At 44.1% G+C, this 25,658-nt stretch overlaps 1 protein-coding gene across 8 annotated transcripts in view; it reads right to left on the bottom strand.

The window, feature by feature from the left end:
- Nucleotides 1-25,658, bottom strand: part of LOC148035168 (aspartic proteinase 36-like) — an 84,448-nt gene that overhangs the window by 55,862 nt on the left and 2,928 nt on the right. For 7 of the 8 annotated variants that reach the window (XR_015691162.1, XM_087680141.1, XM_087680137.1 and 4 more), the window contains 2 exons: nt 15,520-15,649; nt 15,150-15,397 (listed from right to left, as the gene is read on the bottom strand). The exons of the other annotated variant lie outside the window; for it this stretch is intronic. Coding sequence is in view for 6 of the 7 variants with exons in the window: in XM_087680141.1 (XP_087536267.1) it covers nt 15,150-15,397; nt 15,520-15,649 (378 nt within the window). In the remaining variant the exon portion in view is untranslated. The remainder of the gene's footprint in view (nt 1-15,149; nt 15,398-15,519; nt 15,650-25,658) is intronic. 8 annotated transcript variants of the gene reach the window in all.

Below are 25,658 nucleotides of genomic sequence, written 5' to 3'. Positions count from 1 at the left end.
TCATTAGTAATCATGACCCACAAATGGCAAGTTTGTTTTGGAAAGAGTTGTTTGAGAATATGGACACAACGTTGAAATTCTCTTCATCCTTCCATCCACAAACTGATGATCGGTTGAAGGAGGCTAACTCCATATTTTTAGATCTTTTGAAGTGCTATGTATCAGACTACAAAGCACAGAGGGAACAATATTTGCCATTGGTTGAGTTCGCATATAACAATATGGTGCATAGTTCCACTACTAAGGCTCCTTTTGAGGTGGTAGAGGGTGGTAAGAAAGTACCCCCTATTTTGCACACAAAAGATAAGATCTTTGAGACTGATTGCTATGTGGAGAGCATGGACGTAGCTTATCAAAAGGTTAAGTATGCGCTTCAAAGATCACATGATAAGCAAAAGAGAGTAGCTAATCGTCATAGGTGTGTTTTGCACTTTGCAGAGGGCAATTATGTGTTGTCGCATTTTGAAAAAGCATGGCTGACAAAGATTAAGGGCAAAGAGAGATTATATCCAAAGCTGAGTATGCAATACTATGGGCAATTTCAAGTGTTGGAGAGGATCAGTGATGCATGGTATAGGCTGAAATTGCCTCCACACTGGTGGACACGCAATACTTTTCGTGTGAGCTTGCATAGGCCTTTTCATGGTGATGTACCAGAGGATGTATCTAGTGAAATTCAGTCTGAGTTTGAAGAGCTCAATGAGATACTTGTACCAGAGAGAATCTTGGAAAAAAAAGAGCACAAGATCAAGGGTAAGGTTTCCAAACGGTACTTGGTAAAATTTCAGCTAATAGATGCCAAATGGATGGACGAGGATGACTTGGCAGACCATTCTCGATTATTGTAGCTTTACCTTGATGCTTTCCAATTAGAGCTGACTTTAGATCGGGCTTAGTCAGGTTTAGCAGAGCCATGGCCTAGAGTATTACCTGATGCTTGTGAGGGAGCTAGCAATTCCATTCCTCAATGATAGACAGCTCTAGATATAGTGGATCTTGTATATATTCAGCATACATTCAGGGTACTGTAGCTGACACTGTGTTTGCCAGGAGATCACTATTCAGGGTCCTAGACACTATGTGGTATTCATATGGTATGATTTATTATCTACAACTCTAAAACTATACATTTGCATCAGTTAATGATCATCAAGGACTCATTATCGAATGCTGGTTTTCAGTGTATGGTCATTAATTTTTAGTGGTTTTCAGCTGATTTTATGGACAACAACATACTTACGAGATGCCATTGATGTTTCATCCATGGTTTATACTTATTTTATGCTATACTATGGTTTAATTTTGTCAGATTAATTGACCTCATGATTAATGGATTCGTCCCATGATAATCTAGCAATGTTTTTGAGATTCTTTATGAGTCTTATATTATGTTATATTGGCTGGTAAGCAGCACGTGTTGGGCATATAGAATGGTTGGACAACAAACGAAATGTTGTGTTGACTATGATGCCTTGTGGAAATTCCAATGCAATGTTGGGGGTAAAGGCACCTCTGCCTAGTCGCCCGTGTATTACTACACTGACAGTACCCGCCACTGCACACTCCAGGTGATGGACGCCCGTCATCATCACTTTATTATTTATTCTTTTAGTGACAGTTTGAATAAAGGAAGGCCCAATCACACATTGTGACTGTTGGAGTTCCCATTTGGTCTCTCTCTTTCTTGCTCTTGCTCTCCCGCCATAGCTCTTCCAAGCAAGCTTCGATCCTTCTCACCTTTCAACTAGTATCAAAGCATGGTTGCTCGAGCATTTCGACTTGGTTCGTGACTCCTTCAGCTTCCTATTGATTACCTACACTCATTGGGTCTCCTTCTCGGCAGCCATAGCCGACTATCCTAAGCTCGCATCACTCCCTGGCTTCCTAGCACCTACCCGGCCCATTTCAGCACCCTCAAGGCATTCCTTCAGAGATATTGGAGCTCTCTTTTGTTATTTTACTTCAGTCCATAGGTTTTATGAAGCAAGGCAAACATGTCCTCTTGCTTCTTGTGATGCTTACTCTCTACCGGTGACTTTGCCCTTCAAGAGGGAGCACCTGGGGGTCCTTGATTATTCCCCCAACCTTGCCTTGACCTTGCCTTGACCTTGCCAAGCCCTTCCACACGCCCCAGATCAGTTTGGGCCAGCTTGAAGACCTGCAAAAAATTCGTTTTTTACCTCAGCTCTCCCTTGGCACTCATTGGCAGCTTGAAAACACTTCATTTGGCACTTGGGAACACCCCCTTGATGCTCGACATTAGTGGTTATCATTGGTATTGATTTGTGGACTGATTTACCTCAGTCCAAGACTGTTTTCCACAATCCACAGACAGCCACAAACACTGTTATATCAGCACTTAATGTTTATGCTTGGTTGACATTGACATTGGTTGCTCGGTTGGTCGCGAATGCTCCTCGAATGCTAGGGGAATGTCTACCTATGATATGAGATGCTTTTGGGGCTGAATTTGCTAAGCCATTGACTGTTTTACATAGTCCACACGCAGCCCAAAATAGGGCAGCCCCCTGTCATTAGATTTTATGCTTATGCTACATGGTCATTTGATGCCCAATTATGCCCATTGGTAAATATACATATAGGGAAGTATACCTATGGTTTGTCTATGGTTTTGATCTTGGATTGAGCCACTCTTTGCTCAGTTTTGGACGTTTATTTGCTACAGGAATATTCAGGGCTGAAGCTCTTTTGCTTATGTTTGGATATGCCTATTGCATTCGAGCTATGTCTTGGATGTATACATTGTTGTAGTGACTCTCAAGGATCAACATAGAGCTTGGATTTGCTCTCGAATCATTGGTTGAGCTTGAGCTCGCTTCGCATAGCATTGGGATCTTCATCTCTGATGTACTTATGGCATATACTTTGCTTATGTCTGACAAGTCTTGACATGCTTGGCCTATACCACTACTACATGGCTATTGAACCTTGCTTTGGCTTGACATTTGATTGCCCAAAGCTTACTTTGGTTATTTCTCAGCTTGCCATAGTTATAGTTTGGATGTACTTGATGTCTATGGATGCTATGTACGGATGCTACACAGCCTATACGCTCATGAGGTCTTATTGATGCTTGATCTTGGATCTTCTGGCACTGGTGCTATCATATGTCCTTGTTGAGCTTCTCTACTTGATATTTACAGCTTTTGTGCCAGTGGGAGCGTCTTGATACACTTGACAGACATTGAGCAAGCGGTTTATGCTAATTGAGCGTTCGGATACTTGAGACTGGGATCTTCACTTGGATGTTGCATGGTTGATATGTGGTGGTCCTCAAAGATATACTTGGGCTGATTTGGGCTTTGCACTCCTTGAGCATACACCTCTTTGTGTCAGGTCTTGCCAGTGTTGTGTACACTTTGCCCTATTACACAGGGGGTGTGCCGACTTATTGATGGATTCATTTGACATGCTTGGATGTTTGCTCGATGTCCGTATAACTGACACATGCTAATTTATGCCCGCTTGATACTGGTTATACTTTGACAGTCAGTGGTTGACTTGGTGCATTCATTTTGCCTACAGTTTACCTGGCTGTAATTTATTACACCAAGCAGTTATGCATGGAATGATGTGGAATTTTCATGTTAAATCATCCTGATTTTATGTATTTTTTATGGTACTTGGTGGGCAACATCATTAGCTATTAGTTCGTGGTCATTTTGCCTTAGTTCTGGTGGTTTTTTGGCTGTTTACAACAAAAAACAGCAAGCAGTTTTGCACTATTTGCACCGTTTTGGACTGCAGTATGGCATCTTCTTCCACTGGCAGTGCTATCTTCAACATCACTAAGCATGATGGTACGAATTATGCCTACTGGAAGAGCCAAGTTTGGTAGGTATTGGTGCAGAAATCGCAGATAAAGCCACTAAGGATGCATGCTGAGCAGCCGGAAACTATGACTGATGACGAATGGGATGAGCTTGATGAGTTATGCAAGTCCACCCTCATCTTGTCTCTCATTGAGCAGGTGCATTACAATGTGGTTGAGGAAGCATAGATTTCCTAGTAGCTTTGGGATAAGATCAAGAACCTCTATGACAAGAAAAGTCCAACAAGTCAGATGTATTGGTTGAAGCAACTTATGGACCTGCGCATGAAGGAGAATATGACAATGTCTGCTCATTTGAGCCAATTCCATGCTATTCTCAAGAACTTGACTTCGCAGGGCATTACCTTTAATGATGAGGTTACTCCATTGTTTTTGCTTGGGACTCTGAGTGAGTCATGGGATGTATTCCGCACTGCCTTATGTGCTCCTGCTACTATTTTGAACTTGCCTGTTGTAGAGAGTGCTCTTCTACAGGAAGAGATCAACCGTAAGAACTTGGATGCCTCTCGTGTGTTACATGCTTTGATTGTTAGAGGCAGAGATGGTAATGGAAAGAATGACTGTGGGTATGGACGTGACAGAGACTCGCAGAAGTCTAGGTCTAAGTTGCGTGGTAAGTCGCGTAGCAAGTCTCGTGGGAGAAATGCTAATGTGTCATCATTGCGGCAGGAAGGGTTATATACGCCCACAATGTCATGAGTTGTGCAATAAGAAGCGCAAAGAGAAGGGGAAAGACAAAGTATAAACAAAGTCCTCTGATTGCAACATTATGCTTGCAAAATCCAGTGTGAAAATCGAGGAGATAAATATCATGTAGACTGATGACTCCGATGGGGAGTACATACTTGCAGCTAGTTCTTGTGATGCTACATCGTTGACCAAGGTTCACTCTATGTATGCATGGTGCTGGCTTTTGGATTCTGGTGCTTCATTTCATGTTACACCATACCGTGAGTGGTTCCATTCCTACCGCACTGTCTCTAGTTCAGTTCACTTGGCTGATGATAGGTCACTTGCTATTGTTCGCACTGGGGATGTACGGCTGTAGTTCTCTACTGGCAGTACTTTTCTATTACAAGATGTACGTCATGTACCTGCACTTACACGCAGTTTATGTCTGTAGGGCAGCTTGATGATGCTGGGTTTCATGTATCATTTGGGATTCTGCCTGAAAGATCACACGTGGCAGACTTGTGCTTGCTAGAGGTGCCAAGGCTGGCAACCTCTATCCTCTTGTAGTTGATGGATCCTCTGTTGACCATGTTTTGTCACTGGGTTCCATAGATTATGGAATGCTCAAGTATGTATATGATCTTAGTGACAATTTCATATCTCATTATAATTTTTGTGTTTTCTACTATTATGTTGCAAAATAAGAGAGGATGTCTTCACAAGACTGGTCACAGTGAGATGAGGTGGACGGCTTGGATGACTCCTTTATCCCTTCCTCTCAATTGGAGAATGATAGGCACACCTCTTCACACACCCTTGCTGGGCACATAGCACTCTGCATCCAGTACCTTCACACTCTATGAATATCTCCTCTCAACACTCAGGCTATGGCCTTTTAGGAGGGCCTTTGGGAGCTAGGCTCTGCTTACGACTCACTACGTCCATGGAGAGGACTATGCAGCTCCACATTCCCTGTCCTCTCATATAATTTCCTCCATGGTGTCTCTCCCACCTCTAGACAACATGACCAATTACATTCAGGGATTGTTCGGGTTCCATTCCCCTATCCACATCACCATGGATCTTCGATGTCCATGCAAGTTTTGTCGGTGCAATGCCACCACGACTCTTTTGCTCCAACACAATACATGTGATGGGCAATCCCACAACTTCAATTGCCTCAATTCAAATGCCATTTTCGAGGTACCTGAGGTATCACTTCATATGTGGGGTCATGGAGGACAAGTCTGTTGACCTTGTCAAGATCTCTACTGACGAAAATCCTGCCGATCTGCTCACGAAAAGCCTCGCTACTGAGCGCTTTGCCTTTCTCAAGAGATTGATGGGCATTGGATGAGATAACATTTTTCCTCATCCTGTTGTACATGTGTACATTGTACTGTCTTTTCTTTTTTCTTTTCACTCCTCACTGGGGCAAATTCCTCTTTAAGTAGGAGGTTGTTGGGGATAAAGGCGCCTCTGCCTAGCCGCCCATGTATTACTACACTGACAGTACCCGCTACTACATACTCCAGGTGGCAAGCACCCGTCACTGTCACTTATATTCTTTATTCTTTTAGTGACAATTTGAATAAAGGAAGGCCCGGTCACACATTGTGATTGTTGGAGTTTCCATTTGGTCTCTCTCTCTTTCTTGCTCTTGCTCTCCCACCATAGCTCTTCTTAGCAAGCTTCGATCCTTCTCACATTTCATACAGTACTTTGCTTTTGATGCATTTGGCAGTGCAATCATGGACAATTGCAAGGATTTTAAAGGGGAGAGCTGCCATGAGGACATGTATTTTTGCAAGGCTCACTTAACATGTGGATTAATTTTTAATCACATGTTTAAGTAACTGTTGCACATGTAAGGTGCAACCGAGGTTAGTGCAAAGCTTGGAACCCAAGGGAATTAGCGGATGTCAAAGGCAAAAGTTGCAGTTAGTTATGTCACACTGATACTAGGTGATATCTAGTACCAATTGTTAGACTAAGTCATTTATTTGCCCATAAGTGTCAGTTGACGACACTAGAAATGTGATGTTTGATAGTACTTAATGTTGATCTAGTAATCAAAAATGGTACAGGGACACTTGAGAGATGAAGTGGCCTAGCCAATTTAATTGTTGACTGGTAAAACTATTTTTCTAGGCACCAAAATAATTATTATATTAATTTTCAGTAATTTAAGACTGAAATTTAATATAATAATGTGGACAATGCTAGAAATTCATTTGAAAAGGTTGCCACTTGTTAAATTTTCCAAAGGGAGACTGGGAAAAAGGTGGGGAAGGCTAGAAGAGTAAAAACGAAGGCTTAGAGAGGGAGAGAATCGTTCATTCTTACTAAAAACACATCATGGGGAGCTGGAGCAGCCATCATGAGCTGAGTTTCAGCCATTACCAATAGGCATTTGCAAATTTGAAGCAACTGACAACTGCCCCTCAACAGTTGGGTGAAAGCTCTAGCTGAAGGTATCAACAAATTTTGGGTCTCCAGGTGCAAGCGACAGCATTTATTCTATTGTGACAAGGCAGCAAGTACATTTGACTGATTTTTTTGTCGTTTCTCGCAACAAAACTCTAAATATTCTTTCTCATTCCCCAACCATTTCACAGCCTTGTTGCAAAGATCTCAGCATTTCGACCCTTGGAGGTTAAGGAATTTCAATTTTGCTGAAAACCCTAATTTACAACAGAAATTAGGGTTTGGCAGCTACCTCAAGAAGCATGCCAAACATTGGTGTAATGAACCAAGGCCCATGAACCGAGAACTACGTGTGAAGGGGGACTAACAAAGGTTTTATGACCTTAAGGAAGCTTTTTAAATGAAAAAGAAAAGAAAATTCTGAATGGTCGACGAACCACAAATACTGCCACCTTCTCGGTCTCTACGCCATCGAACTGACTGTCGTCCCCACCTCCTCTCAATCACGTTGTTCACAATGAACCTTGTAATCACCACTACACTGCACTCAATTACATCGATGAACTATCATGCACCGCACAATGAACTGCGAGACAACTCGACGGCCATATATACTAAGCATAAGCCTTAGATAAGGCATTAAAAAGGTTATTCGGCATTTCCTTCGACCGGAAAAGTGACCATTAGTTCTTTTACCTTGTGCCAGTTGTTGCTACTTTCCTATCAAGAGTGAGAGGGAGAGGGAACATGCAATCGGCTCTTGGGTCTGTCCTCCTGGGCCTCTATCCCTACCTCTGCCTAACGCCTTCACTGGCACTGGTCAATAGTCCATGAGAATAGGGCTGCCCTCTTCATCATACAAGACATAAGGGTCTGCGTACGCTTCCTCATCATTTGGCTCCTCCACGTAGTGGACTGGGGCATCGCTTGGTGGGTGGGTTATGAAAGGTCTAAGTGACCTAGGTGTGCTTGTGGGATTAATGTCCATTCTAGGGATGGCTAGTTTCATATCGTTAGGTGTTGGAAAAGCCAACAAGGCTCACCTTTCGAAAAAGTTTGGTGGCCTATTCCCTAAGTATGGCTGGTTGTATGGAAGTTTCCTTGGTATTTTGCACTGCATAGCATCATGGCCAAACCTACCACAACTGGCACAAGGTCAGTGTCAAAAGATGACGTACGAGCGAGACAATAGGGTTTGCAGGGACGAACACGGAGTGAACTCAGCAAACATGGAGAAGAGAAGAGAAGAAAGAAGAAACTGTGATGAATGGAATGATGAAGTTATGAATCATGGAGTGAATGTGATACAAGGGAACAAGGGTGCCGTAGCACAAGGAAGATAATGAAGACAGCCACCATGAACCACGAACCACAATGTCCTCCTGAAGGGGTGTGAGGGTAGTGGAGAGACTAGAGAGAAGAGGTGATGGAATGAATGAATCAGCCGTAAGGAATGAATGAGAGAGTGGCCTATAAATAGGCACAGTCAGTCTAGGATAGCGCCCCTTTTTGGGGCTGCAAACCCTGAATGCAAACCCTAAACGCAAAACGCAAAAACGCAAAAACGCAAACTGCGGGTGAAGGGTGAAGGGTTTCTCAACACCCCTTCTCAGGCCCCAAAAGGGAAACAAGAGAAGAGTGAGGTGGAGATGCAATGCTACATGCTGAAGAATGCTCATGCAGCAGGTGCCACTTGGACAGTGTCCCTCGTGAGAAAATTATTCACTTCCCCAAGCACCCTAGTACAAAGATGATGAACACATGCAATGCATAGGAGGAATGTCAGACTTTGTGTGGTGCCAAGAATCATAAGGATATGCCCATACTCGATCTCGGGAGGTGGCTCCATGCTAACCAAGTGACCAAGGCAAGAAGAGAAGAGGAGGAAGAAGATGTAAAGGATCCCTAAGATCCAAGATTTCCACCGGAAAGGGAACCTGCAGTAAAGACCACTAGACAGAGTAAACTAGAGAGTTCGAAACACAACCTCGGGAGAGAAGCCACTAGCTCCATGCATCCATGCTGGAAGGAATACGAAGGCCTCGTCACCAAGTCGCAGTTGAACCTCTGAGGTCCCGATCGAGGTGGTACCTGAAGATCTTGGGTATCAGTAGAAGAGATGACTAGTCGAAGACCACCCCAAGAAAGTAGAGGATGGGTGAAGAACTTCATGTGGAGTAAGTTCCCCCTCTGAGGTGGGAGGTGGAGGGGCCCCCGCTGAAGTCGAAGAAGAAGTAGATGCCCCCTCTGAGGGCAAAGAAATAGCATCCCTCTTTGAATCCCCCTCTGAAGTAGATAGGGAATCCAAAAACTCATGGATCACGGACTCCGAAATGTCTGATGATGAAGGAAGTACCGCCGGTCGTGCCAAAGAAGGTATCTGGGGTACCGAAGAGCTCCCAAAGATGGCCTCTCGAACCTGAGTAGTCAAGGGTAGGGAAGGGTGGGGCTCAGAATGAGCAAAAGGTGGGCAACAATCGTTGTCTCGCAGTGAAGAGGACTGGGTAGCCGAAGAAGAGGATGGAGTCGAGCAGCCACTCTCTCTCGAAGGAGCAGACTGATGAGGAGATGGTATCAAACAATCACTGTCTCTCGATGGAGCGGACTGCAAAGCCGTAGGTCGTGGAAACCACTATACCTGAAAATAAGTGGGAGAAGACTGCCGCTGGCATTGCGACGATCTCCAGGAGGTCATAGCGCCAATTGATCCTCCATGTGCTCGAAAGGACTTAGTGCGCATCGGATGTGTCTTATTGCCTTGAGGATAGTACTTTGATACCGATGCAGAATGATCTTTGTGGCCCAGAAAGGAAAGGTCGCACAAGGAGTGCCTGGTGGAAGACGCATATATTCTAGAGGGATGGGGAGCAAAGATCGAAGTTGGCAAGCATCGGTGGTGTGTCCGGTGATGCCACAATAGGAGCACCCAGTAGTCTGGTCATCTATTGGTAAAGAAGCCATGGATACCAATGTGCCTTGCTGAAGAAGGAAGAGGTTAGCCACCATAAACCACGAACCGCAATGTCCAACTCAAGGGGTGTGAGGGCAGAGTGAAGCACGAACCGCAATGTCCGCCTCAAGCGGTGGAAGGGTAGTGGAAGGGCTAGAAGTGAGTTGCCAGTGGGAGGAGGATGCAACCAACAGTAAGAGGTTGCAACCAGTAGAAAAACACAGGTGAGGAGAGAGAAAGACTAAAAATGTAGGCAGGATAGCCTATAGGAGAGAGAAAGACTAAAAACACAAGCAGCAAGAGTGTGATGACATGGCAAGCTATACAACAGCACATCTGCACAGGAACAACAGTCACCTGACTGAAATCAGCTCCAAACTGCGTGAAGAGGGTTGGAAATAAGGCGCCAACTGATAGAGACAACAATGGACAGCTTCGACTGAGATTTTCTCCGTGAACGGGGTATGGGCAGCAAGGTGAAACACCTGAAATCTGCAAAAACAAGATGTTGATGCAGCGGAAGAAGAAGAGAAGTGGATGCCGAACCCGCCACCGGTCTTTGCCTTCACTGGAGTGGAGGATCTTCTCTGCTAGGTGAGTTGATCCGGCTCTGATACCATGTCAAAAGATGGCGTACCAGTGAGACAGTAGGGTTTGCGGGGAGGAACACGGAGTGAACTCGGCAAACATGGAGAAGAAAAGAGAAGAGAGAAGAAACTCTGATGAATGGAATGATGAAGTTTTGAATCATGGAGTGAATGTAATACAAGGGAACAAGGGTATTGTAGCACAAGGAAGATGATGAAGACAGCCACGAACCACGAACCGCAATGTCCTCCTGAAGGGGTGTGAGGGTAGTGGAGAGGCTGGAGAGAAGAGGTGACGGACTGAATGAATCAGCCGTAAGGAATGAATGAGAGAGTGGCCTATAAATAGGCACAGTCAGTCTAGGATGGCGCCCCTTTTTGGGGATGTGAACCCTAAACACAAAACATAGAAACGCAAAAACGCAAACTGCGGGTGAAGGGTGAAGGGTTTCTCAACAGTCAGAACCGAGGGTCATGACATTCTACTGAAAGGTGGTTTCCACCACAATGCACGCATTGGATATATGGGCGTGTAGGTCTCCTCACCATCTCTTGCAGCCTAGCTAGCTCCAACTTCATCTCTACTAGCTCTTGGCTCTGGTCAACGCTTTTCCCTTTGTCTTGGTCACTTGGGAGTGCTCATTTGCTAGGTGTCATGGCCTTCTTTGAGGATCTAGAATTAGTATTATCTCAGGTTGAGCTCCTGGAACTTCTCTCCTTGAGCTGGTCATCCACTCATATGGCCTCTTCGAAGACCCTAGCTAGTACGAATCTCTGCAAGCTCGAGTTGCTTACTAAGGCCTTGTAGAGTTCCTTGCTATAAATTCTGTTTATAAACACTGTGGAGACCGCTCTTTCGTTGGGTCATTCATTAGATAGGATTCTCTTAAAGAGACTCCGCACATGGGTAATATAATCCCTAATGTCCTCCTTGTCCTTTTGGCTTGATGCTCATTAGTCGTACTATGAGGTTGTCAGAATACCCAACCTTGGAGAACCTCTTGATGAAGAGATCCTTAAGGTCGTTGAAGTTATTCCGTTCCGCCATGTCTAAGTTGATGTGCCATCTCCTACCCATGTCGCCTAGGCAAAAGCCGAAGGCTTGCGAGCATTGGACAAGATCCGTGAGGCTGTTGACCTGACAGACTTGCTCGAACTGCTCTACAAAGTTGTACGGGTCGTTACCCGGTTGGTATTTTTCTAACTGCTTTGCGACTACAACGATCTTCAACTGACTCTTGAATCCCTGGTTGATTCCTAATCCTGTGAGCAACGAGGTTGCTAGGGCTGCCATGCTCTGCTCTAAGGCCATATAATCTATGAGTTGCTTCGTGAGAAGCTCACTCAGCGTCAATTCTGCTTCTAGCGCTCTCTCTCTTTTTGCGTTAGGTCCAGTCTGATTCCTATTTGCTAGAGCTAGCACCCGTTGGAATTCCCGCATCTCTATGTCTTGCTGCAACTTCCTAGCCCACTGCTCATGGTTGTACGCTCCTATACACTGTAGTGCTTGCTGTGCGAATCTCCTCTCCTCCTCTAGGTCTGCTATGATGTCCTCAGCCGGCCTACCATGGTGCTCCATCCTGGTTTGCAAGTCATATTTATTGACCATCTGTTGCTAGATATCGACCGAAAACTCTTCCCAATCGAGCTAATCATTCTCTCAACTGGAGCTTGATCCTGACATGTCGACGGCTTCTTGCTCCACTAGGCTATCGATCAGGCTGATTAAGTCCAGCAGCAATGCATCTCCAATGATGTTGATCCGCCTATACTTCTAAGCCTTCAGTGACTTGACTCTCTCTTTGGTCCTACTGGTCAGGGTTCTTAGTCATCCGTCTAAGTCTCAGGGTCGTGTCCTACTAATGGGTTCGATTCGCTTATTACGTCTTGGTGTGTTTCTTCTTATTGCAAACAGCCCTCAACTTATGTGTGCGTGGTGCTCTTTTTCATGTGCCATGCAAAATCAAGCTTTCAACTTTCAAGTACACTTCAAGTGTCAAAACGGTGTGAGGTGTGAATGCTAGATAAACAATGTAGCTCTTGCTCTCCCCTCATTCCGGTTTCGGCCAAACATGGCTCTAAGCGCGATTGTTGGCCGCTCTCAAGGGCTGATTAGGATCTCTACTGCCTCTCCCAGCTTGGTCAAGGTGTGATAAGGGTCTGCGGGTCAATTTGGGGCACTAAGCAGGGGCAGACAGCTAACGGGCTAGCTAGCGGTTGCTTCTGGGTCATTAGGTCACTATTTCTTCCGTTTCTTGTGTCTAGAGCCATTCAACTTGTCTGTAAGGCTTCTGGAAGTTCATCGAGCTTGGGTCTAAGTCTGTCAGGATCTAGGGATGTCAATTTTGCTTAATTTCACATTTGTTCCAAGTGGTCCAAGTTGCAGAGGTTTGAGCTCCATCCTCCATAGCCGCGCACGCGAGACAAGAGAAGAGAAGAGGAGAAAATGGAGAGCTTCTCCACCACAGTCCCTCACCCTCACTCACTCACTCCCTCACGCTCCCTCTCTCAGACTCAAGCACAAGCACGAGCAAGGAGAAGAGAAGAGAAGAAGAGAGCCACTTTAGCCGCACACCAAGAATGAGCTTCTCCATTCACTTTTTGACTTTTATACATGCCCTCATCCCTTTGGGAACCCATCTTCTTTTTTACATGACCAGCCGTCTTAGCCAAGGTCTTGTTTCCTCATGTCTTTCCTCTTTCCACGGTTCTTTTGCTCTTGCACTTCTACATTTACAATTTGCACAAGAGGGAGCCTGGCGCTCTTTTTCTAAAATGAATTACATTGCACCCTATGCTTCCCTTGCTAGAATATTTGGTGCACCTTGCTAGAATCTTCGGTGCTCTCCTACGTTTTTTCTGAGCTTGCCTTCTCTTCTGCTTTTCTCACCTAGGCAGAATGAGCTTCTCTATTCACTTTTTGACTTAGGCTTCCTTGGTCTTCCTCTGCTTCTTTTTGGGATGTATGGTCCGTAACATGTCCGTAACAGAGATTCCAAGGTTCCAACTCTATTTCCATAAATTTGTGAAAAAATCAGAGTGCAAGCCAACATTGAAGTGTGTGCACAAGAGGGAGAGGAGGGACAAAGTACAAGAGCATGTCTTGCTTATAATGTTGCTTATGAGTACAACTAGGGTCACCTCACTCAATCAGTTGATGTAGATCCATGGACTGTTTATATAGCCCCAACTGGCTAGGGTTAGGGTTTCCCCTTCCCCTCAGGACCATTCAAACCTGCCTACCCTTATCCACTTCTGCATAAGGAGAGTTCATATGCCTATACTCTCAACACCCCCCCTCAATGTCAAGTGGCATTGGAATACAAAGCATAAGAGAATGCCCCCTCTTAACCCAAAATGGGATGCCTTTATAGATCACGCTACAAGGATGGTTATAGGCAGAAAGGATACAGGACTCAGAAGAGTCGATCATCGGTGGATTGGGGAGAAAATTTGGCCTCCAATTCCTTAGGTACTTTAAGATGGTTAGGGCATTTACTAGTAATATGTCCTGTCTTCTTACATTTATTACATTTCATCTTTTCTGGGTATTTTTTTCCAATAGTTTTTTACGATATGCCCTTTCGTCTTACAAAAATTAGACTTATTGACAATTGTATGCACAAAAACTTGGTCACAAGATGTTGAAGTAGATGCCTGATTGGTGCTTCCTTCTTTGTGATTCCTTTTTTCTTCATCCAAACAGGATTGGATGGTACTTGCCAAGGTAGGATTGGGAATATTAGTAAGAGTTGTTATAAACTAGTACCAAGGCTAACAATGGGTTGTGCCATCTCTAGCTTGTAAGGGGCTACTATTACTATGCAATTGTGGCATCTCCGGCTAATGGCAGGCCAGAGCAGTGTTTGCAAAAGCCACAAGTGACTGACATGGCACTATTCTGGCATCCAGTCTAAGGTCTCTGACTACTCTCCATATTCCCTCAACCTATCTCTGCTGCTCTCGGCCTCTCTACCCCTGTTTTTATAAGCATTTGTCTGCTCTCTCTGTCGTTGGCATAACTCCTCTATCTAGTGGCTCTCTGGCTCAATCCTCTACAAAACTGAGGCATACCACCTACCTCCCTTGAAAGGAAGCCTGTCACTAGCATGTCCTAGGATAGTGTGCTACTAGATGGCCCTTCATTCTGCAAGTGAAAGACTGGCTATAGAGACCTGAGTATGAAACTGGATGAACTAGGAATCCTTTGTGGGGATCGATGGATCCTGCAGGGACAATAACCTGACTGACGAGCAGCGATGGAACCTTTTGAGACCACATAGGCAAAAGTCCTATTTCTTTGTATGACATGGTCAAACACGCTGCCAATCTAAGACAGGTAGGAATGAAGTGCTTGTCGAGGCCTGGAAAGGAGATGGTGATGGCAGTGCCATCCCCAAGTGTGGAATAGTCTCGGCCTTTGACCAACCTATTGAAGTATGCTATTGAAAATCTTGTAAAAATTCAAAATTGAGAGAAAATGTGGATATATGCAAAGATGTGGAGGATTTACAACTCTTGCCCTATGGAAAGTGGGTGGAAAATATAGAGCATCATAACCTAGGAATGGTTCATCAATAAATACCAGATTCTATTGCACATGTAAGGGCATCATCTCATAGGCAGCATACGAGATACAATTCTCAACCAAAAGACTAACCCGAAGACAATCTTTGTTGCTGCATGTGCCACTGTATTGTTTGGCTGCACTGTAGTATAGACTAATGTATCTGAAACTAAGTACCCAGTAGTGGTACTCCCATCACCATAAAGAAAATTGTAACCGCATTTTTCTCCCAAAACACATCGAGTATTTGCAACCTTAAGTGCGTAATTACAGATGGGACTCTCGCAACTTATTGGAGAACTTGATAATGATGTGGCTGGATCATATGGCACCAATGTCATCTGCACTTGTACAAGAAAACAACCTAGTATCATAAGTTCCCAAAACCAAAGAACAACCAAATTTTAATCAAATAATCAACAATTATATTACAAGATTATACAAAGATCAAAGAAGGAGATACCCCAAGTTCATTTGTCCTTGGACATGCTGTACATGGATTACAGTTTAGCCACAGTAAGTCACTTCCAGTATCCACTTGCACGTAATATTCCCTTGGTGGGTTACCCAAAGTGACCCGAGTGAAGTAGATCCTAAAGTGAAGAATAGCAGACTGCATCAAGTCACTTGAAACAGCCAAATCTTCAATTCATTAAACATGGCATACATAATCAGATTGCTATATGATTTCGTCATGCATACAAGGGACTCAATTCAAAGTCTAACTCAAGGAACAAAATAATGCATCACATTGTTTATATCTTTGCATTTTCTTTAGAATATTTTTTCTTAAATGCAAACACAGGATAAGGCATTTGAAGGCATCATATGAAAACCGAAATTTGATTGCGGCATAATATTCATCTCATACAATGCATAGCTTCACATTCACAAGGTGGTCTAGACCCAACTAAGTCTCAAAGACATAGTGCATCATCAACTTTCTCATTGTTGTGACCCCCAAGCCTGAGAGCTAGTAGCACTCCAGGTAACGACTGCATCCCAAGGGTTGGTGTCCCACACCACCAATCCACACCATCTCAATGTATGAATGTGTCAACCATTGGGCCAAGAGGCCAAGAGTGGTGATCACACAATCAATTGCACAATTGTCCCTTGAGTCCTATAAATAGGACTCGACTATCCTGAACCCGAATTGCCTTTAGTACATTTGCACTAAGTTATTTCATGACCACTATGACCAATGCTACTAGTGCCCACACGAATATCCAAGGATATAACTCATATTTTCAGGTCCTCCATCAGTTGGTGTCCGCTTCACCACTACTATCTACACCCCTCTGTGATAGATACTTTTGTTCATGGTAGTGACCAACCTTCCATCAGCACCTCTAGTGATCGGGGTCTGCAGCCCTTCAGACCCTGTGTTCGTTGTTGGCTGCAGTTTCCAGCCTGCAGACACCTATTCCCATTGATCACCTACTATTAAAGAGACTCCAGGACTTTGCGTCTTCTTCCAAGTCATCTACTGACTGCATTTGCAGCATACAGCTGGTGCCATCATCTCCAGGGGCAGCAAACTCCTATGTTTGCAGTTTCCAGCTGTCACCTACACCTTCCTGGCACTTCTCAAATTGGTGCCCACTGTTTCGTGCTGCCTGCTGTGTTTCGGGATCCATACATAGTACAACAATCTCTCCAATGCATAATCTCTACCCTAGTCCTTCAGGAACACCAGAGCTCGAGGTTTTGTATTCACTCTACATAGTGTATTTACTGCATTGAGCATTGAATCTATTCATTATTCATTCATGGTCTATGTTCATTGTCTCTGAGTTACCCTCATCCTCTGAGTTCTATTATTAGTTTGTGCTTTGCTGTACACTTGTGTTTGTATTCTATGTTCAAGTATTTGTTTACATGCCTCAAGGTATTATGGGTTGAGCTATGCTTTGGAGTCCATCTTAGGTTCTAGTTTTGGACCTGAGAGGGGGTATTGAGCAAAGTAACATACTATGAACTTAGAACATTCAGTTAGCTCTTTAAAACAGCCCCAAAACAATAAATTACCAAACTTTACATTCAATTACCAAACTTTCCTAGAGAGTATCTATGTCCCATAAGCCAAAACCCTAATTTTGGGAGGATCCATATCTATAAACAAAAGGCTGCCCACCACTCAGTCGCAATCCTTGTTTTGCATACTTCTCCGTCAGCTAGTGCCATCATCCACTACTATCTATACCCTCCATTAGCAAATACCTCAGTTCATGGTGCAGTCAGCCATCACCCAACTCTTATCTACCAGCTGAAACAATTGTGTTTGTGTTTGCTGCATTTACAGCAGGTGACCTATTTTCGGCCCATCAAGAGCAGATTGCATCAGTCGCCAACCTCTACAGGCTGCGTTTTGTAGTGTAGGTCATCCCTAGGCAATTTCACTCCATCAGTCACCAACATCTACAGAGTGTGCAGCAAGCTGCATTTTCAGCTACTGCTGCCACTTGCATGTGCCCATCTTCTGTTTGTTGTCTATCTTCTAGAGCTGACTACTACAATTCGGGATCCATTCATAGTGCAACACTCTCTAGCTCATCTCTACCCCCGTCCTTTTTAATTAAAGACACCGGCAATTTGAGGTTTTGCATTCACTCTGCATAGTGTGTTTACTGCATTTGAGCATCATATTCTTGATTATTCATTCTTCGGTATTCATTGCCTCTAAATTACTCTTCACCTCTGTGTTCTTCCATTATTTCTCTATGTTTTGTCATATATTTGTGTTTTTGGCGCTGGAGTATTTCTTTACAATTGAGTCATCAAAATCTTATGTATATATATCACTAGCATGGGAGAAATCTTACTGGTAGGGGGCTTCAATGCACACACTAATAACCTACAGACCACCTTATATGAGACAAGAGAGCCTATATATCGAGAGTTCTAAACAACAAAGGTGGATATGTAGAGAACCTCATAAGATAAAGACAAGTAACATAGTATGGGACACATTTCTTAACACTAGGGAGTGTTCACATTGGCTAGGATCACTTGCCCTCACTAGAACACACAAGGAAGTGCTAGCATTGTAGACTACCAACGAGATGTCCCAGCTTGATTACTAGTTTCAAGAGTTTTACAATATTTGACAAACCGGTGGGAGTAGTAGCGGGCTGTGCTCTCTTTCTCAGTAGCATACCTAGCATTGGCACAACATGCATACAAGTATCCAACAAACCATTTCACATAAGATACAACTAGTAAGTACAATTGTATAGTTTGCGAGGGGCTATGGAATGTGTTGAGAAACCCTTCACCCGCAGTTTTGCGTTTTGCATTTTGCGTCTAGGGTTTTGCGTTTTGCGTTTAGGGTTTCATAGTGGACAACCCCAAGAAGGGGTTGGGCACCCACAGTGGGGTGCCACCCTAGACATCCGGCGCACTCCCTCCAGGCGCCACCCTAGACAGTCTCTTGCCTATTTATAGGCTGCCTCTGTCACTCATTTGACACAGCTGATTCATTCAGTCCGCCACCTCTTCTCTCCAACCTCTCCACTGCCCTCACACCCCTTCAGGAGGACATTGCAATTCATGGTTCGTGGCTGTCTTCATCATCTTCTTCCTTGTGCTACGGCACCCTTGTTCCCTTATATCACATTCACTCCATGATTCAGATCTTCATCATTCCATTCATCATAGTTTCTTCTCTCTTCTCTTCTCTTCTCAATGTTTTCCAAGTTCACTATGTGTTCCTCCCCACAAACCCTACTGTCTCGCTGATACGTCATCTTTTGACATGGTATCAGAACTGGATCTGCTCAAACAGTAGCAAAGATTCTCCACTCCAGTGAAGGCAAAGACCGGTGGCGGGTTCGGCATCCACTTCTCTTCTTCTTCCACTGCATCAACACCCTAACTAGCAGCTACTCCCTCCTGCGTTTGCTGTTTTCCAGCCTCTGTTCAAGGTTGTTACTGCCGCCTCCACTTCCCCTTTGCTGCGTTTACTGCTGGCAACTATTCTGCTGCACCTGGCGGTATTCCCGTACCTATTCTCTGCTGCCAGCGGCTCATCCAGACTGCTGGCGGCTCCTCCCTACTGCTGGCGGGCTATTCTCTGCAACCTAGCGGCTTAGCCAGTCTGTTGGCAGCTATTCTCTGCTCATCCGGACTACTAGCGGCTATTCTCTGTGCTGACAGCTCAACCAGATTGTTGGCGGCTCTTCCCTGCTGTGCTGGCGACTCAGCCAGTCAGCTGGCGCTTGTTCCCTGCTGCTAGCGGCTCAACCAGTCTATTGGCGGCTCCTCCCTGCTGCTAGCAGCTCAACCAGTCTGCTGGCGGTTGTTCTCTGCTACTGGTGGCTCCTCCCTGCTGCTAGCAGCTCAGCCAGACTGCTAGAGGTGATATTTTGCAGCCGGCGGCTCCTCCCTCACTACTGCAAGCTGCGTTTGCAACTGGTGGCTCCTCCTTGGCAGCTGGCATCTCCTCCCTGCAATTGGCAGCTCACTTACAGCCCTTCCACTGCCCTCCTTCCCAACCCTTGAGGCGGACATAGCAGTTCATGGTTCGTGGCTGACCTCTTCCTTCTTCAGCAAGGGACACATACCCATAGCTTCTTTAACAAAAAATGACCAATCTACTGGGTGCTCCTATTGTGGCATCACCGGACACACCACCGATGCTTATCAACTTCGGCCTTTGCTCCCTGCTCCCGTGGAGTATATGCGTCTCCCACCCGGCACTACCTTTGCCACCTCTCCTTTCTAGGCCATAGAGATCGTTCTGCATCGGCTATCAGTGTACTATGCTCAAGGCAATAAGACACATCCAACGCACACTCAGTCCTTTCAAGCACATGGAGGATTGATTGGCACTATGACCTCCTTGAGATCGTCGCAATGCCAGCAACAGTCTTCTCCCACCTATTTTTGGGTACACTGGCTACCACGGCCTGCAGTTCTGCAGTCCGCTCCATCAAGAGACAATGATTGTTTGATACTATCTCCTCGTTAGTCCACTCCTTTAAGAGACAGTGGTTGCTCGACTCCTTCCTCTTCTTCGGCTTCTCGGTCCGCTCCATTGAGAAGCAACGATTGTTGCCCACTCATTGCTCAGTCTGAGCCCCACCCTTCTCCACCCTCGCCTACTCAGGTTCGAGAGGCCACCTTTGGGAGTTCTTCACCACCCCAAATACCTTCTTCGGCACGATCAGCAGCACTTCCTTTGTCCTCAAACATTTCAAAGTCCGTGATCCATGAGTTTTTGGATTCCCTATCTACCTTAGAGGGGGATTCAGAGGGGGCTGATCTTTCTTTGCCCTCCGAGGGGGCATCTACATCTATTGCGACTTCAGAGGGGGCTCCTATTTCTCCAATTTCACAGGGGGTCCCCACCCACCACTCAGTCCTTCGCACACCTTGGCGGAGGCCTTTTACCTTCTTCTTCTACCCTTGGATGGGGTGGCTTCCTTCCAGCTGTCATCTCACCTATTGATTCCCAGGATCTCGAGGATCTACCTAGATCGGGCCTTGGATGTTCATCCACGACTTGGTGATGAGGCCTTCGTATTCCTTTCCGCATGGATGCATGGAGCTAGTGGCTTCTCTCCTGAGGTTGAGTTTTGGGTTCTCCAATTCACTCTGTCTACTATTCTATAGCGTAGGTTCCCTTTCAAGTGGGAATCTTGGATCTTAGGGATCCTCTACATCTTCTTCCTCCTCTTCTTCTTGCCTTGTTCACTTGGTCAGCATGGAGTCAACTCCCAAGATCGAGTACGGGCATATCCTTATGGTTCTCGGCACCACACAAAGTCCGACATTCCTCCTATGCATTGCATGTTTTCATCATCTTTGTACTAGGGCACTTAGGCAAGTGAATAATTTTCCCACAAGGGACATTGTCCAAGTGCCACCTGCTGCGTGAGCATTCTTCAACATGTAGCATTCCATCTCCACCTCACTCTTCTCTTGTTCCCCTTTTCGAGCCCGAGAGGGGGTGTTGAGAAACCCTTCACCCGCAGTTTTGCATTCTGCATTTTGCGTTTAGGGTTTCACAGTGAACAACCTCAAGAAGAGGCTGGGCGCCCACAATGGGGCGCCACCCTAGACAATCGGTGCCCTCCCTCCAGGCGCCACCCTAGACAGTCTCTTGCCTATTTATAGGATGCCTTTGTCACTCATTTGACACGGCTAATTCATTCAGTCTGTCACCTCTTCTCTCCAGCCTCTCCACTGCCCTCACACCGCTTTAGGAGGACATTGCGGTTTGTGGTTCATGGCTATCTTCATTGTCTTCCTTGTGCTACAACACCCTCGTTCCCTTGTATCACATTCACTCCATGATTCAAATCTTCATCATTCCATTCATCAGAGTTTCTTCTCTCTTCTCTTCTCTTCTCAGTGTTTTTCAAGTTCACTCTATGTTCCTCTCCACAAACCCTGCTATCTCGCTCTGGTACGTCATCTTTTGACAATACGGACCCACACACCTCTCTAGAAGAGCTTACAAAAGACTTGGAGATACATTACTCCCTTCTCTAGCATATGCATTCCCACGCTACAATGCCTCCCAAGGCTTATCTCTATGTAGTACAATTGCTCAAGTAACTAGTGAAACTAGCCTATAGATCTGATCTATAAGGTAGTGAACATAAACTTACAATGCACACATTATTCAATTCACCAAAGAAAATAAATGACACAAAAAACCTCAGAGCTAGAGTACTCTTGCACAATAGACAACACCAAATTGGCTTTCAAGATGAGTGTCCCTTATAGTATTTCTTTAATTGCAAATGAGCCTTTACACAAACCACTTGTGACCCACCCGTGTGATCAACATGGCTATCAAAAACTAGCACTCTTTTTGTTGATGATTACTTACGTGCCTAGCTCTTCAATGGACTAACTACTATGTCCTCAGTTGCTCTCACAACCTTGACCAACAAGCTTTGAATCTGTCTCAATTACACACTCAAACTAGTGTGTCTTCAAGCATACAAAGCTGTAATACTCCAATGTTGACCAACATGACCGTTGAGAAATGCATCCATGGTCTCTTACTATTGCCACATGACAATCAATGAGGAATTCACATGAATCTCAATCTCAAACTAATCCAATTCATCGAATGAGACCTCAACCCTGATTACAATCTTAGATCTTTGCCCTAACCAATGCACCTTCAATTCATAATCAAATTGATGTAATTCAAACCTGTAGACCTGCTATCCATTAAGCCTAATCTTTGGTATGCATTGTCAAATCCATTGTCAAATTAACGTAACCGTCCAACACCTCAAGATGGCTGCAAAACACTCTTCTTGCTGTTCATCGTGAAATTGACTTCTTAATCAGATCGCTTTTTTTTATTAAAAGCTAATTAATGACTTCATCATTAATCATAAGTGAGCTACTCACTAGACGAAACTTTAACTCAGGGCCTACTTAATAACTTAAGTGGCCTAAGTGAGGTAATCCCCGAGGAAAACTTTTAATGTAACTCAACTCTTAAGGTGCAAACTTTCAATTTAATGAAAGTTTCACGTTGCACCTTGCTCCTTTTGTCCTAGCCTTGTACCACATAGCCTACACACTTCTCCACCGCATGTCTCAGTGTCAAATCTTTCGTTACTAGTGCAATGATCACTGTGCCGAGAGCTAGGCCACTGGAATTAGAGTTCACGTTACTCAAATCATTAAGCCCATTTCTCATTCTAGCGACAGCTAGTGTAATGAGTATCAAGACACATAAGCCTATTTACAATAGTATATTTCACTTGTTACTTGTAGGCACACATGAGTAAAGATACTCTTTTAATGCGTAGCATGGAGGAAGAAGTATGACTATTTGACAAAGCTTGAGATAGAGATCTACCCGCTACTTTTGGTATAGCACAACAAAAGGGCTTGGAGAAGGTTTCAAGAAAAAGGACCATCAATCCCAATCATGATATCTTAAACATGGCAAGACTATTTCCAAAGCTCTATATGCAATGTATCAAGACAACAATACACATCAAGAGGGCTGTTAACGTGACCAACATTGCTATGTTCAAACAGCTATCTAAGGGTTTATGGTAGTTGGATACCCTACAAACCTTTTGCACAAATATAGGCCTTCCAATGAATCTTGGGAAGACAAATATCATGGTGTTTAACTTACCTTTGGCGAATTGAGATTGTTATATCATAAATATATGTGGGAATGACCTTCAAAGGGCCATAGTTCTCCATGGGGGAGGCTGTAAAAGCTAGACTAGGATGAGGCTTTGCAGCACTCAGTGCACTTGAGAGACAGTGCACCAATGCAAAGTTAAAAGAGCCACATACCAAATATGGCTCTTTGATAGATTGGTCATACCAATAATTCTCTATGAAGTCAAGATCTGGGAGCCTAGCCTTATACAAAAGGAGATAAGACACTTGCACAACAAGATGGACCAAATAGGGATTTAATAACGGCTAGCAGCCCTTGGAGAGACCAGCAGTAATGATGATAGCACATATAATTCAAAAGCAAGTCTTATCTATAAGACTATTTGAGAAAAACACAGGATGGCACAATGATTATTGTTATAGGGGCTCTTTGTCAAGCAAGTCACACACCTTTAGGGACAAAGGGATCCCCCACAATGGAGATACCCACATGGCACTCATGTCCTCCAGATGGTTAGCAACGAGGGAGACACCATAGAAACATGAAACACGGAACAGAGGGGTGGGAACGGGGATGCCAAACCTAGGGAACGGGGACGTGGGAATGGAAATGGCATTAAAATTTTAAAATTAATTTAAAAATAATAATATTTCATTTGGAGTACCAAAGCCAAGGTATATAATCCACAATGACAAATTAATATTTCAATCAGTTCATGTGGTGCCATGGGCAGAGCCAAGACAAGCACACGAGAGAAAGACAAGCAAGCCACATGCGACATTGGCGGGAGACAAGCGCATGTTTCGTGGTAACTGGGGCAATCAACTAGTCACTCTATAGGTAAGTTCTGTGCCACATGGTGTTCCCTGTCAAGAAGCGGTCCTTGTTGCATTCCCTGTAAGGAACGTCCCAGCCCCAACAAGCATGCGATTCAGACGGATTTCAGTCCGAAATGGCATTTCAGCATCCCAGGGAGCCATTCCGACCGTTCCCTGTCACTATGGGAGATACCCACTGCTAGTGTGCTTAGATGTGAGCTTGGCTTAGCCTCCATGGGATGAGAATAGATGCACTTCCAATCTAGGCAAATCATCTTCACAACGAGGAGTCACCTTGGAGCAAGCCACAACCCTAACTCAAGTGACTCGTCACATATAATTCTTAACAACAATTAAAGCATTTGCTTATTTTTGTACAAAATGTTGCAAGTTAAAATAACAAGATCTTGAGGCTTAAGAGAATAAATGATTACAGCCATAGATACATGAAATAGTTAGAGACAAACCCCCCAGGTCCACTCCTTGAAGGAATGTTTTTCTACTCAATACAAGTCCCTTTGAGCTAAAGGGCCAGAGATCAGTTATAATCTACCTAAAAGTGAGAAATAGTAGTATTCACTCTTATAAATCATGTAAAGATGAACAAACATACACATGAACACATGCATACGATTACTGCGAAAGAAACCGACAGAATCTTTACAATTAGAAGAGTAGAGACAAGGAAATTCAGCCTTTCTTCATGGTTAAACAGTAGCACATGGCATGGGTTCGCAATGCCTAATAGAAAAAGAGTGTGGAAATTTTTCAAGGGAGAACATGAAAATGATCTTATATGTTTAAAAACAGCCACCAAGAGACTTGATGAAGGGGTAGAGGTGATGGTGGACAAGACTATAACCTGCTTTGGGGCTATCTTCAACTGCTGTACACAAGTTTACAGAAAAAACTTGATGTAGAGTGTGAGGCAAAGAGATCTTTCACAGGAAGAAAACTATCAAGAATAGAACCAAACAAATTTAAGGGCTGAAAACTAGAAATAAACAAACATTGTAAAAATAATTAGGACACAAACTTACTATTTTGAAAACATCATCCATGTTGTTTAAGTTAGCATTTGTAGACGAATTGACACATCTAAACTTCATGGACCTCCTAAAATTTAAGGGCTCTCTCTAGAATATAGACACAATGCAAAATATTTCGCAATCTCAATGGAGATTTCCATAAAAAGACAGGGCATTCTAAAATTTCAGCCTATTGAACAGATCTTAATGATCATGTCATCATATTGACTGTCATTATTTGGTTTGGTGGAGCCCACACTCGAAGGCATCATCTTCTCTCTTGGACAAATCGACCCCTGATATGCTTGAGTTTCAATCACAAGCATCCAATAGTATCATATAGCTGAAAATGTGCACTATCTTTGTTCTAACCCAATGCTTTTTTTTCTCCTTTATATTTTAACCTGTGAAATCTGTGATGACTCATAATTCTAGAAAGGGCAATGATTTGTTAAGCTTTAAGTCAATTAAGAGCATTCAACAATGATTGTACATTTGCTTACTACCCTTCCGCCAGCATTTGCCACCATGTTAATTATATCAGCTGAAAGGACAGAAATGTTTGTTTAAAAAATTAGAGACACCTTGCCTCAAAATACTATCATGGAACAAATGCTTATGGCCTTGACATTATGAAATA

Source organism: Lygodium microphyllum, chromosome 6 (assembly GCF_053477565.2).
Source record: "Lygodium microphyllum isolate KBCC chromosome 6, Lygodium_microphyllum_v1.1.10, whole genome shotgun sequence".
Classification (NCBI taxonomy): domain Eukaryota; kingdom Viridiplantae; phylum Streptophyta; class Polypodiopsida; order Schizaeales; family Lygodiaceae; genus Lygodium; species Lygodium microphyllum.
Note: the sequence above shows the minus strand (reverse complement) of the source record. Positions and strands in the feature narration are given on the sequence as shown.